This window comes from Polyodon spathula, chromosome 20 (assembly GCF_017654505.1).
Source record: "Polyodon spathula isolate WHYD16114869_AA chromosome 20, ASM1765450v1, whole genome shotgun sequence".
In the NCBI taxonomy this organism is placed as follows: domain Eukaryota; kingdom Metazoa; phylum Chordata; class Actinopteri; order Acipenseriformes; family Polyodontidae; genus Polyodon; species Polyodon spathula.
Genome location: NC_054553.1, coordinates 25,517,618 through 25,530,814, shown reverse-complemented (window position 1 = coordinate 25,530,814; position 13,197 = coordinate 25,517,618). Strand labels below are relative to the sequence as shown.

At 36.7% G+C, this 13,197-nt stretch overlaps 1 protein-coding gene across 2 annotated transcripts in view; it reads right to left on the bottom strand.

Moving 5' to 3' along the window:
• LOC121295361 (TBC1 domain family member 16-like) overlaps nucleotides 1-12,113 on the bottom strand; it is a 46,090-nt gene extending 33,977 nt beyond the window's left edge. For both annotated transcript variants that reach the window (XM_041219876.1, XM_041219875.1), the window contains exons 1-3: nucleotides 11,909-12,113; nucleotides 2,839-3,076; nucleotides 1,769-2,318 (exon numbers count right to left, since the gene is read on the bottom strand). In XM_041219876.1, the coding sequence (XP_041075810.1) occupies nucleotides 1,769-2,318; nucleotides 2,839-3,076; nucleotides 11,909-11,917 (797 nt within the window). In that variant the 5' untranslated portion in view covers nucleotides 11,918-12,113. The remainder of the gene's footprint in view (nucleotides 1-1,768; nucleotides 2,319-2,838; nucleotides 3,077-11,908) is intronic.
• Between the last annotated feature and the right edge of the window lie 1,084 nt (nucleotides 12,114-13,197).

Sequence of the window (13,197 nt, the reverse complement as noted above, 5' to 3'; positions counted from 1 at the left end):
TTGCTTACTGTATTTCTCTTAATCTATAAACAGGTTTTAAAATGCTGTTTTTACTTCTGGTGTTCAGACTGATCAGAAAAAGAAGAAGAATGGCATTCAGCCATATTTAACAATTGTAGCTTACCATACTGTAGATTTCACAAAAGGTTTACATTAAGTCACAGTAGATTTTTTTACTCACCCTTTATTTGGCTAGGGCCTTTATAGTGACTCTAAAACAGAGGATGCAGCTGAAACCTTTAAAAAATACACCTGAACACAGCTATACACACTTACAGTTCAATTCCCAAATTCAAGCGTTCAGTGAATGTAAATGGGGTTAAAATATTTTACTTTAAATTGGGTTTAACATATGGTTGCTAGTTTAAATGTGTATAAGGCCTTTGTACTTTCTATGGTAAATCAATAGCAGACTGCTCTATTTCATTCTGCATGCTGATGCGAGTGCCCTCTAGTGACAAACTGAGGGTAATTTCAGTTAATTTAACCACCATATATTCTTTTCATCAATGATGAATTGTTAAATGCAACACAAAACAAATAACTACAGGTAGTCACATTTGGAAAATGTAAATATATACATATGATTTTTTATTCAAAATATATGTTTCTTTTTGCACAAGAAACGTTTAATTCCCAAGAAGTGTCAAAAAGTACGTCATATACGCATAGATTAGGCCGCCTCCACAACCATTTCACCCAGTAGCCAGGGGCAGTTAAAGAAATTCATGTTAAATGTCGGATTATTTAGCAGCATGACTCAGTACATATTAGAATTCTGTGATCCTTGGTGCTTGCATTTCTAAAGTTAAAATTAATGTTTAATGCATGCCAATTATTTTTGCAAATACTGTTAGTATGCCAACTAAAATGCTAATGAAATGACTGACCTATTAAAACTGAATGCCAATGTTGCAGATCGGTCAGGAAGTCACTATACCCTGCCATGTGTTTCTTTCTTTGTAATACTAATGGCAAATCGCTCTCTGTTTTGGTCCTGAGGCTTCATAGGAGATTGTTGTTTTTCTAAAAACAACACACACAAGGGTGCTCTAGGGCAAGCACATAATGCAGTGTTGGAGTTGATGGATCATTAAGTGGCCAACACCCATTTATTAAACAAAGAAAATCCAGGTAGAGAGAACAGCAATTAATGTGACAATAATACTCGCACACAGATGAAAACCTGCATGTCTGTATCAGAAACCCAGAGTAGAATGAACTTAAATAAGACTAACCATTGGCAAACAATAAATGCTACTTCTAGTGAATCGACCACCTTCTCTCCATATGCAGAAAGACAACTTCTAAATAATAACTGACAGAGAAATGAGAAAGTCCAAGCCTTCCTTATTTCAGGGCCCTTTGTTCCGACTATCCAAAACCATTCCAGGTTGTTACACTGCTCATTGATATCAGACTAATTGGTTGGATTAGTTAGTTAATAGGGGAAACAGCTGGCTGGTTAATGACAGGGGTGGACCTGAAAGCAAGGTCTGCAACAGAATTCTTGAACCATGGTTTTAAAATTAAATGTTTGCCGTTTGCTGTGTTTCTTTCGAAAGTACACATTTCAGGCCCCAATAACAACTGGAAGCTCTTGACAGGCAAGATTGATGGAATTATTTTGTGAGCTACAATCACAAATGGTCTACAAAAATAAAAATAACCGGGAATGACTATTTCAGCAAAAAGAATCCAGCACACAAACTACCGATCTGCTCAGGCCAACTCTTTGTCAGTGGATACCCTTTCCAGTACAGCTCACCTGCTCTCGTTGTCCAGGAAGACGCTGCTGCTCTCCCCCAAGGCCTCGCTGATGGGGGACAGGCAGAAGGGGGAGGACAAGGTGTCTGAGTCGGAGCCCATGGTGCTGTCCCTGCTCACGTCGTCAGCAGAGAGGTCATACGAGCCCTCGTCCTCCCTGGCCTCCGGGGCTCCGTCCCCAGGCAGCTCCTCCTCCTCCTCTCCGGAGGCGCCACTGATTGTCGACAGGATTCCTGAGTCGCTGTGTGTGGTGTGTGTGGAGCTGGTTTCCAGGGAAGGGGTATCTGCTAGCTCAGTCACTCTGGGAGACACGCTCAGGATCTGCTCCGCCTCACCTACCCTTGCTGGCTCCCTCCTCTCGGCCTGGGCTCTGCCGTGTCCCTGCATGTGTCTGCCCCTGCGGCGCGGAGCCTTGCGCACTGGGGAGCTCTCCGGAGTGATGTAGCGCAGCGCCTCCTCGTCCTGCCGCTGGATTCGAGAGTTGGGGACCCAGGTGAGGACCAGCGTGGCGCCCAGGAACTCGTCCTTCTCCATGTGGATGCACAGATACCCTGAACACAGGCAAACAGGCTCTGTTATTACATACTCTTTGAATTACTTTCATTTCAAAGGATGCCGAAAGAATTCTTCTAAATTTCAAAACTGTTACCAGGAAAGCAAAGTATGCAAATGAGTGCTCATTTGCATGCTCATGTTTAATACATTATTTTGTGCAAGTTACTTTACTGGTGCAAAAGAATGCAATTAAAAAGTTTATTTATTTAAAAATAAAATTAATTCATTATAAATTAAAACATATTGCATCAACAGATGCATTTTAAATAAAATACATGTTATTTAAATGTCATGCTTTTCATTGACAAATCACTATTTATTGAAGAAAATCATAAAACCGATAACTGCTATCGGTAACTGCTAATAATATCAACAAAAACAATTTGCTTTCTCATTATTTCAAGATTGAACAATTCACTAATTCAGTAAATCTGGCCAGGCTGACAGCAGGTTTTGCAGAATGTGTGTCCTGTAAGCACTCCTGCTCTCTGCTCAGTGCTTTAAGTCAGGTGGTACCTGGGTGGTGCTCAGCGGGCCCCTGCAGCAGCTCTGAGGGATGCACACACACGTTGTTCTTGGAGTAGATGATCTCCCCATCCAGGATAGAGCGGGAGCCGCCAAAGGCAGGGCTAAAGGTCAGGAGGTCAGAGGCCTTTGAGGAGGCACGTCGCAGGAGCCGACCCAGAGACATCTCCAGGAGCCTGTTTCCATTATCCGAGTGCTTCAGTGCGGAGCGCGGAGGAACAGCAGGGGGCTGGGGGACAAGAGTACCATGGCAACACTGCAGGGTCTGGCAATCGTTTCCAATACTACAACAAACCAGAACTCCTGGGGCAATCTTCACTACCTCATTCTATAGTTTAGCCTATAGTGTAATATTTGATGTTCTGCTAGTAAATTCAACCTTTACTACACATTCATAATTAAAAGCACACAAACAAATGCAATAACACTATGTAACACAATTTTTGTTCCTGGGTAGTAAGTGTTATTTCCTAATTGCTTATGCCTCAAAAGTATAGAAAACGGCTATTATTCCCCACAAACTTTGCTTTTGTGACCAGGACAGTGATATTTCAAAATATCACTATTTCCAATGGGACAACGGGCAAATGTGTGTCTTTTCGTTCACATAAAGTCAGAAAAAACAACATATGAATCCAAATTAACATGTATTTATACTAAAGTAATACAAAAATGACTACAAAAGATTTAGAAGTGAGTAGTTTTTCGAGATTTATGATTATACTTACAGTACTCACTTCTAAATCTTTTGTTTTTTTCTGACTTTATGTGAACAAAAAGACACACATTTGCCTGTTTTCCCATTGGAAATAGTGATATTTTGAAATATCACTGTCCTGGTCACAAAAGCAAAGTTTGTGGGGAATAATAGCCATTTTCTATACTTTTGAGGCATAAGCAATTAGAAAATAACACTTACTACCCAGGAACAAAAAATAAAAATAAAAAATTGTTACACGGTGTAATCATTCAAGGGTACTTGAGGCAAATTAGTTGGAATATTTCTGAAACACAAAGTCAGCTACAGGTTTCTATTCCTGGGTTCTTAACACTGCAGCTAAGTAGTTTGGACACTAATTTGGAATTTGGACGTGTGACTGACTGGATTCCCAGTCAGACTAAACATCTTGATTGAAGTGCTTAACCCCAGGAGTTCACAGTGCCCTCCCATCCTGTTGTTGCAACAGGAAACATTTCCAATGATTAAAGTGGTTAAAACATAAATAAATATATGAAGCCTGGACTCCTTAAACTTCACTCACTAGAAGAATATGCAGAATATGTGGCCTTTCCAAAAAAACAAAGAAAGCATTTAATACTAAAGTTGCTCAAAGCTATGATATCTCCAGATAAACAGGGTCAGTAATGGTCTTCAGAGCTTGGAGCGATACTGTATGCAAGGACCATTATGACAGTGGAAAATACACTGACCAATATTGCAATTCTACATCACAACAGGTAAAGCACTCCAAATACAGTATGCTTCCTTATGTGAGCGCGCTTTTATACGTTTTTCTCATGCAGATCTTAAGATTTTGAATTTGGTTGTAATTAGTTGTTTGTTTGCTTGCATTTCAAATTTGACACAGTAATGAAAAACGGTATGTTTTGATTAAAAACTAATATAAAGATGTTACATACTAAAAATAAGATTTGAAGAAAGGATGTGCTACTCTATACACTCTGCTAGGCTGAGCTTCAAATCAACCAAGTCTGCCTTGAGGAATCAGTCAAAAGATGCCAAACACCCGTGGCTGTGACATGTAAGCAGGCTACACCAGTGCATTTAGGAATTTGGTTTTTTGTGGAAAAAAAAGAAAAGTTTTTTTTATAGCAACGTGTAAGCTGGAAGCAGAGCATGCCACTGCCTATTGATTTCCTTTAAGTTGTTGCTTGTCATATTTTGTTGAAGTTATATATAAAAAACAAAAGTATAATTTCAGAGCATTTTAGCTTGAATAATGATTTCTCTCATTTTTTTAGAACAGCACATGGTACATTAGCACATGGCCAAGTGATTAGCCCCACTGATTCAGCCTAAAATCAGGGCCCTATCCATTTAATTACAGCTATAAGCTTAATAAATAATTCAGCTTGCTGCTGCTGACAGAAAAAAAAGTGCTTGAAGTGCAGAAATGAGCCGCATGCAGGAAGCAGAGTCCTGTTTCATTTGTTATCAATAAAGGGAGAATGCAGACAAAAACAGGAGATGATGTGAAGTAGGGATTCGCATTGAGCTTCATTTCTGTGTTACATGACATAAATGTTACATATTCTCATTTAGGATAGAAGTTTATTTGTGCCAATGTGATATTTCTGCATTTTTGGAGGAATATGCCCTTTATCTTTTGCCAGTTTAATTGAGTGCCACAGAACAGAGGACATGGGCCACAAAGCAGCTCAGTGTTTTCTGCCTGAATGCACCCATAAAACAGGCCTCAATGTCCCCTTTGAACAAATAAAGCAAAACACTACTGTTCTTCAGACAAAAATATTTGCTTTGCCAGAAAACCAGCAGCATTCTGTATCAGTGTAAATTAAGTTCAAAGCATGTCATATATTCCTAACCAAAATACATTACAGGTGTTAATATCATCGAAAAGTAGGTCAGTATTGACCTGCACCGACAGAATGCGCAACAGAATCTATAGCTCAGAATTTCATATCTTCATTTGGACTGGGGATATAGATAGGATACTGAATGATCGTTCGTGGTAAGGACATCCTCCTATGTTGAATCAAAAACATCAACAATCATTTGATATTCTGTTTATACCACAGGTATATTTTTTAAATAAATTGCAATAAAATGTGTACATTTATATGAAATCAATGAATCCAGGGATTATTTCACCTGGCAGATCTTTACTCAACAGACTATACTTCGACACAGATTCATTTCAAACCCTTTTAAAAAAAAAAAACCTAAGGAAGATGAGTGTCAAAACTAAACCAAGATTTGCAGCCTAATTAGTGGTTGTTCTGCAGCATCAGAATTCCTGCAAATCACCTTTAGGCTCTCTTAAACTGACACAACACATTAGGGCTTGTGGAAGGCCTAAGAGCTGGGGTGTTAAAACTGACACTTTCCCCTTTCTTCAGCCTGTAACTGGCAGCATAGCACAGGACATCAGAGCCTACTTTGAAAAAGAAAACCTGCAGCCCTTTGATTACTTTATCAAACAATTTAAAGAGATACCGTTATCACTACCAAAAGCAATTCTTTCCAGTGCCTACAGTAATCTTGTTATACAGAGCTATATTGTATAATCCATCCTGCCTTGAATCGAAAACACACTGACCCTGTTTTCTTTTCCACTTATCTCAGTTGAGTTTTAAAATGAAATGTTAACAAACCTTCATTCTGATCCACTCCTTTGTTACAAAATCTGAAACTTGATGTTTGTTGTGAATTTAGGATTGGAAAAAAAAAAAAGCCTGCGATTTATGAAAGTTTCCACAGAACAAAAAAAAAAAAAAAAAAAGACATATGCAACATGAAGAGCTAAAATCTTCCCAGGTTTTAATATTTAAACAGAAAGCATTAAAACAAACAAAAGAAAAAATGTTACCTGTATAAATGAAGCTCTTACGTCAAAACCACATTCTTAGATTCGCTTGAGTTAAGCAATATCCTTAGAAAAAATGTAGGCAAACCAGGATGTAGTTTGTAAACATTCTTCAGCACATCCTAGATAGCACAAGTTTTGGTCAAGTGCACCACTAGTATTTACTTACAGTAAGTGAGGGAGCCTGATATTAATGTTAATCAGTGTCTGTGAAACAACCCAAAATCTTAAACCATACACCATATAAGTTATTACTTATATTATTATTATTAACAGTCCTTGAGGGCAGATTATACTTCTCAACCACTGATTTATTAGCTGCATAATGTATCTTATAAGATTAGACTAAATTAAGCCTTTAATTTAATTTACCGTTATAAAAAAGTTTCCTGCACAGCAAAGTGTAATAAAGCACAGTGAAAGTGTGCTAAAGTATAAGCAAGCATTGTAAAGTCCAAAGATGCATGGTATTAAAAGAAGACATGGCAAACCATGGAGAAAGCATATAAAAACTGCAAAAAAAACTACAGTTCATAGACCGAGACATCCCTTCATGTCATGCAACTATCAACAATGTTTTCTTAAACAATGATAAGGATTCTTTTCGTAAAAATAAGAACCGGTATTTCCTTATTTTTAAAGTGAGTTAAGAGGAACTATATTAAAAAGTAATGCTTCTGATGTATCATTTGTTCAGAGTAAATACAGTAGACCCAATTTTCCTGCTTCTCTAGGTGTATGCACCACTTTTTAAAATTCGAAATTTTACCAGATTTTTGTAAACCTGAAAATAAGAAGCCTTACTTAACGGCCTTCAGATGGTGATGAATATGAAAAGAGCTACAGGAATCCCTCTTACCCCAATGGCTTCAGTAATGGTCTTGGCAGAGAGACAGAGACTGTCAGCCCCCTTTGAAAGTGAAGGGGGCTGACAGAGCTGTCTTTCTGGTGAGGGGTCTTTCACAAGAGTTTGCAGTAACAGTAGACATCTAGATGTTTCAGCTGGAGTTTTCCGGACCCACCCAAAAATCAGTCCAAAAGTAATTTTAGTGCCATCTCCAACTTCACCACCACAGTTTGTCAAAAAAAAAGAATAAATGTATACTCACCACAAAATTAGGTTGATACACATAAGTTCTACTCGCATAACACCCTGCTTAATATCAACCCTGTTAATATCACCATGTTGAAATGTCCCGGACAGAATATAATGGGAGACAATAGGGACAAGTTCCTAATCAGGGTTGGGGTGAATTCCTTTTTTCAATTCCAATTCCATTTCCTTTTTAAAATCCATTCCAACACATCATTGATCAACATTGCAATTAAAGCAGTATTCTGTTAAAATGAGCCTCTCACAGAGGCAACAAATTACTTCCTTTGAAGTCACTGTCAGTCAATTAAATTGGCTTCAAGTGAAAGCAGTTGAAGAATCACAACAGGGTTCTAAAATTATGAATTTCAATTCCTTTAACGGAATTGGGAACTGATTTTAAATGGAATTTGAATTGAAAAGCCGTTCCTAATATAAATGATTTTATTATCATATTCCTGTTAAAATCACTTAACACATGCAACTGATTTCCATCTCACTTAATCTTGAGAAATAAAAGCACGCTATTAGAAGGTTGAAGTTGCTGTACAGTATTGAAATGTTCCAACATGTTTTTCAATATTACAATGCGCTGTACATGTACAGTGTAATTGACTGTATGTTTAACTTTTTTTTTTTTTTTTTTTTTTTACTAATTAACACGATATTTAACCTTGATGGCAAAACAGGTAGGTCTACTGCATCAACACTTCTCCTGTGTTTAATGCTTGTTTTGCCAGTTTGCTGATTAAATCAGGTTGGCTTATTGTCACAATTTGTGCTCGTTTTCTTTTAAGTGATATTAAAAGCGCTTGACTGTATTTAAAACAGTCACATGACCAATTACTTATTACGATAATTTGTACTTTATTAAACCTATTTATGTTGTGTTCTTGCTCTCTAAGGAGTGTATGTTGCCATTTTGTTTCTTTTTTCAAACACCCTACTATCATTATTCACAAAACAATTAAATGCACAAACTGCACAATAGCTTTCAAATTATTAATTAACGAGGATACGCATATCCAACCCAAAGGCCTCAAGAAGGAAAGTATGATAAAGACTGTTCGCCTATTCTCATGTGGTGCAGCTGAATTATTTATGGAATCCTGTATTCTAAATACTAGGAGATCTGGCATAAGCAACAGCACTGGAAGAATGCAAATGCATGTAAATAAACGCTGCACCTGCTCACTCAGTCATTCCTGGCAGGATCAGCAGATGATTCTACTGTCACAATCGCAGTACTTGATCAGGGTTTATCAATTAACCTAAACCATTATGCGATAATCCAAACTGCTTTATTTTCAGGGATATAGAGCTTTCACTGAACCGGTGCAAACTCTGAAAAAGGCAGGTTTAAATGGCAATAACTTGTTAATGGTCTTAAATAAGGGGCCCATAGTTCAACAAATTAGCTATTGCATGGGGTGGAGGACTCTGTATAAAACTGTCTAAGGTAGTGTATCTCAGTCTCCTACGTACAACACATGCACACTATAAATGGCGCATGATGTGCATTAAACCACCTGATTTGTAACTATTCCTTCCAATCCAAAAAGTATCTGAAAAGACCAATTGGGTTCTACATGGAATTCCTCCGTTTTCAAATTTCACCATGTAATGACTATATACAGTGAACTTTGAAGAAACATACTTGTCAATGGGTAAATCATTGTGATTTTCAGATATGTCATGAAGGCAAGTATGACTAATCAGGTGGCGTACAGGGATTGCATGCCAGTTACACACACTACACAAGCCTTAGGGTTTTATAGTACTGCAGGAGATCAAGATGCCAGACAGCTGTTAATGATCATTTATTTTCGGTGTACTATAAAATGGGAAATGTAAACAGAAAAATAAAAGCCATCTGCCTCAGGGGAGAGATTGTTATGTTGGTATTAAGATTTTTTTTTTTTTAATTTTGGGAAGGGGGGGGATTTTTTCATATCAAGTTAATACAGTACAGTACATTCTGTATGCAAGCACCCTTTAGCAACCCCTACTTTAGTTTAAATAAATAAAACACAGTAAGCATGCAAATTCACATTTCAATACTGTTATGTAGTATTGCTAAAGCACTTAGCATGCAAATACACTGCACTAGAGGACAATGTTCCCCAGTGCTGACTAATAGCAGCTGGTTTGTTAACAGTGGACCTACCTGTAGCTGAATGCATGAACCATTTCAATTATACTGGGAGGGGTATCAACACATACAGCTATCGTGTTGATAGAAGAGCATTTTACATAGCAAAATTTTAGATTTACAATAAAATACAAAATGCTGTCTCTGTAAATGTCCATTCTTGAAAAGACTGCAATGACAATTAAAGTCAAGGTTCAGCATATTGATGTTGTGTTCAATGAGCAGAAAACTACCGAAGCAGTGTACTATTAGTCAACTATATATATATATATATATATATATATATATATATATATATATATATATATATACACACACACATATATATATATATATATATATATAGATATATAATATTTATATATATAATTTTATTTTAATGCCCCTATAAGAATTCTCTGATGATCAGCATGGCTCTTAAAGACTGGACCGATCTGCCCTAAACCAAGTTAATACCTGAACAGTGGTATTGGCCTGTAATTTTATAGCTCTATGACATTACCTAATCCAGGAATAGAAATAAGACTCCTATTGCACAGCACTCTCTCCAGTTCCACATTTTTGATTAGTCGCAGTGTATAGGCAAAAAGCTCAGGTGGGTCTTATTAAACGCATAGGTTTTGTGTTGTTTTTTTTCAAGTATTCAATACATTTTTGTGCATTTTGTTGTACAAGAAATAGGCTAGATAAAAAAGAAAACTGAGTACCACAAATGATGCTACAAACCCAATCTGTAGTTTGTTGTGTACCGCTTTTACAAACCTCAGTCTATTTGTTTTGTATTTTAAAATCATCTACTTTACTACTGTTTCATATATTCTAGTAACTACAAAGACCTCCAGTTGTCTGTGTGGCAACTATTCCTCACCGTGTTAGTATTTGCATAGCAACTGCCTGCTACTGTGAAGCAGATCAAATTGCAAATTATACTCTTCAAAGCTATTAACTGTTTAGAGTCCATGGGTACTCAACTCACTGCCGCAGTAAGAGTGCACAGAAACAGGCACAGAAGCAAAGGCTAAATCACTAGACAAAACTAATGGAATTATTCACTGGATTGATATAAGTTAATTAAAAACACACAAACACACTATCCCCTTGAGCATAGATGTGTTCAAATGGAAAATGTAATACTGGAACATATTAACAGACTTGCTTAACACATGATTAATTTAACAGCAACACAGCAAAGTCTCAACGGCCCAGTAGATAAAAGCACTGTAGGGTGACTGCATGAAGCTGTATGCTACATAGAATGATTTCTGAATATCTCAATGCATGTAAAGCATAACAAAAAACAACCACTATGAGCACTTTTATTATTTAGCACATCTTTTTATGGATACAAATCACATCCCTGTGTAATCCCTGTGTTCAAACTGGTATATGGAAATTGATACTGCATATTGTTTTACTATAAACTGCCAAATAGTGATCTAGACAGAGAGCTGTAAGTTTTGGTTAAAACACTAATTTGCACAATTTCTAGTAAACGTGGAATTCCACTGTTCATGGGTTGAGATTTTTGTTCAACTTCATTTGTTGCCAAAATATTAATAAATTGGTTTATAAATATAATCTGCGATAATCTTTAACACGTGTAATGAAATCATTCTGAAGTTAATTTTAATATAATCTCAGTTAGTAACAACAATGACACCCTCAAATTAATATATTTCCATCTCGAAAATAATTATATTCAAGCCCATTATTAATTACTTTTTATTTTATACTCTGCTTATATGCTCTTCTCCGTGAGTAAATAGAATTTAAACTATCTGAATGACAAAATAAACAAATCAATGCATTGATTATTCGCTCTTGAACCTCGAAATCATAGCCTCAAGCTTTAGACAATGTTTATTTTTTAAAAATATGTTTTTTGGCTTTGGGTATTTCAATTAGCGGTTTTTTGTTTTGTTTTGTTTTCTGTCATAAATTAGTCTACGTCAGAACAATATTAACACTAGCGTAGTACAGTAATAAGCTAGCGTTTCCATTCCATCTATAATGTAAGTTTTTACCATCACATACACCACGCGTTTTATTTACCTGATACAGCTGCGTTTTGTTCAAACTTTATCCTCAGCATATATATATATATATATATATATATATATATATATATATATATATATATATATATATATATATACCAAAATTTGACTGTCGTGTAAGATTCTCGAGAAATTTATATATACTCTCATCACAGTCAGCCGTATGTACAATATATCAGAGATAGCATACCTGGGTCATTCAAATGTTCATTCTTACACCTCGACTTATCCAGTCAGCGACGTTCTCCCATTTTGTTCTATACCTTATGCAACCCCCCGTTTTAAACTCAGATCTTTATTTATTTTATTTATTTATTTTTTAATTCTGTTTTGTCTTCGGTTCTGTAACCTCTGACACGTTGGTTTTTAATATTTAACCCAGCTTCCCCCCCCCCCCCCCCCCCCTCGGCTGCTTCCGGGATGACAATCCTCTTCCTTATCAACAACGACTGAAAAGTGAGAAGAGGAGGAAACGCGGAGGACTGGAGTCTACTCAATGGATTAACATGTTTGAAGTGCAGCAGACCACAGCCTCTTCACCATCCTTATTCCTCAGGAAAACAAATGTGACACGCACACACACACATACATACACCACCCTTCCATGAAGTACTGGGACACAGGTTTCAGTGTTTTAGAAGGGCTTTATTTTTGCTCTGTGAAAATGAATAGTTTATATTTTAGGCGTTTGGGATACTGATGACATTTTACAAGCTAATGTTTTCTCTGTGGACTTGTGAGGTCAATACTAAAATAAGGTGTGTAAAAACACACACACACACACACACACACACACACACACACACACACACATCCTGAAGCTGGTTTGGGAAAAGGGAATTCATTGTAACACTTGGTCATTTCCTGACATCTTTATCCTGGCGTGTGAAAAGCAATATAATAAAGGTAGTCTACAGGAGTTGGACAGAAAGTGGAAACACCTGCATTATTATTATTATTATTATTATTATTATTATTATTATTATTATTATTGTTATTATTATTATTATTATTATTATTATTTATTTCTTAGCAGACGCCCTTACCCAGGGCAACTTACAGTTGTATACAAAATATAAATATCAAGAATTACAGTACAATTAAGAGCAAGATACAAAATTCAATCACTTCAGTCCTAATAAGAACAAATACAAAGCACAGTACAATTTGATATTGGGGCAGTTCAAGAGCTGATAGTTACATCAGGATTAGATATGAGTGCAGGTGAAATTCAAAATACTACAGATTGAGTTCAGTGCAGGATTAAATACAGCGAAATAGGGAGCAGATAAGTGCAAATTAAAGTGCATTAAATGCAGAGTGCTATAGAAGGGAAGAGTTGAGTTTTACAGGTGTTGTTTGAAGAGGAGTGTCTTGAGAAAGCGTTGGAAGGTGGTCAGGGACTGGTCAGTCCTGACATCCATAGGACGGTCGTGCCACTACTGAGGGGCGAGGGTATAGAAGGACCGGGCTCGGGAG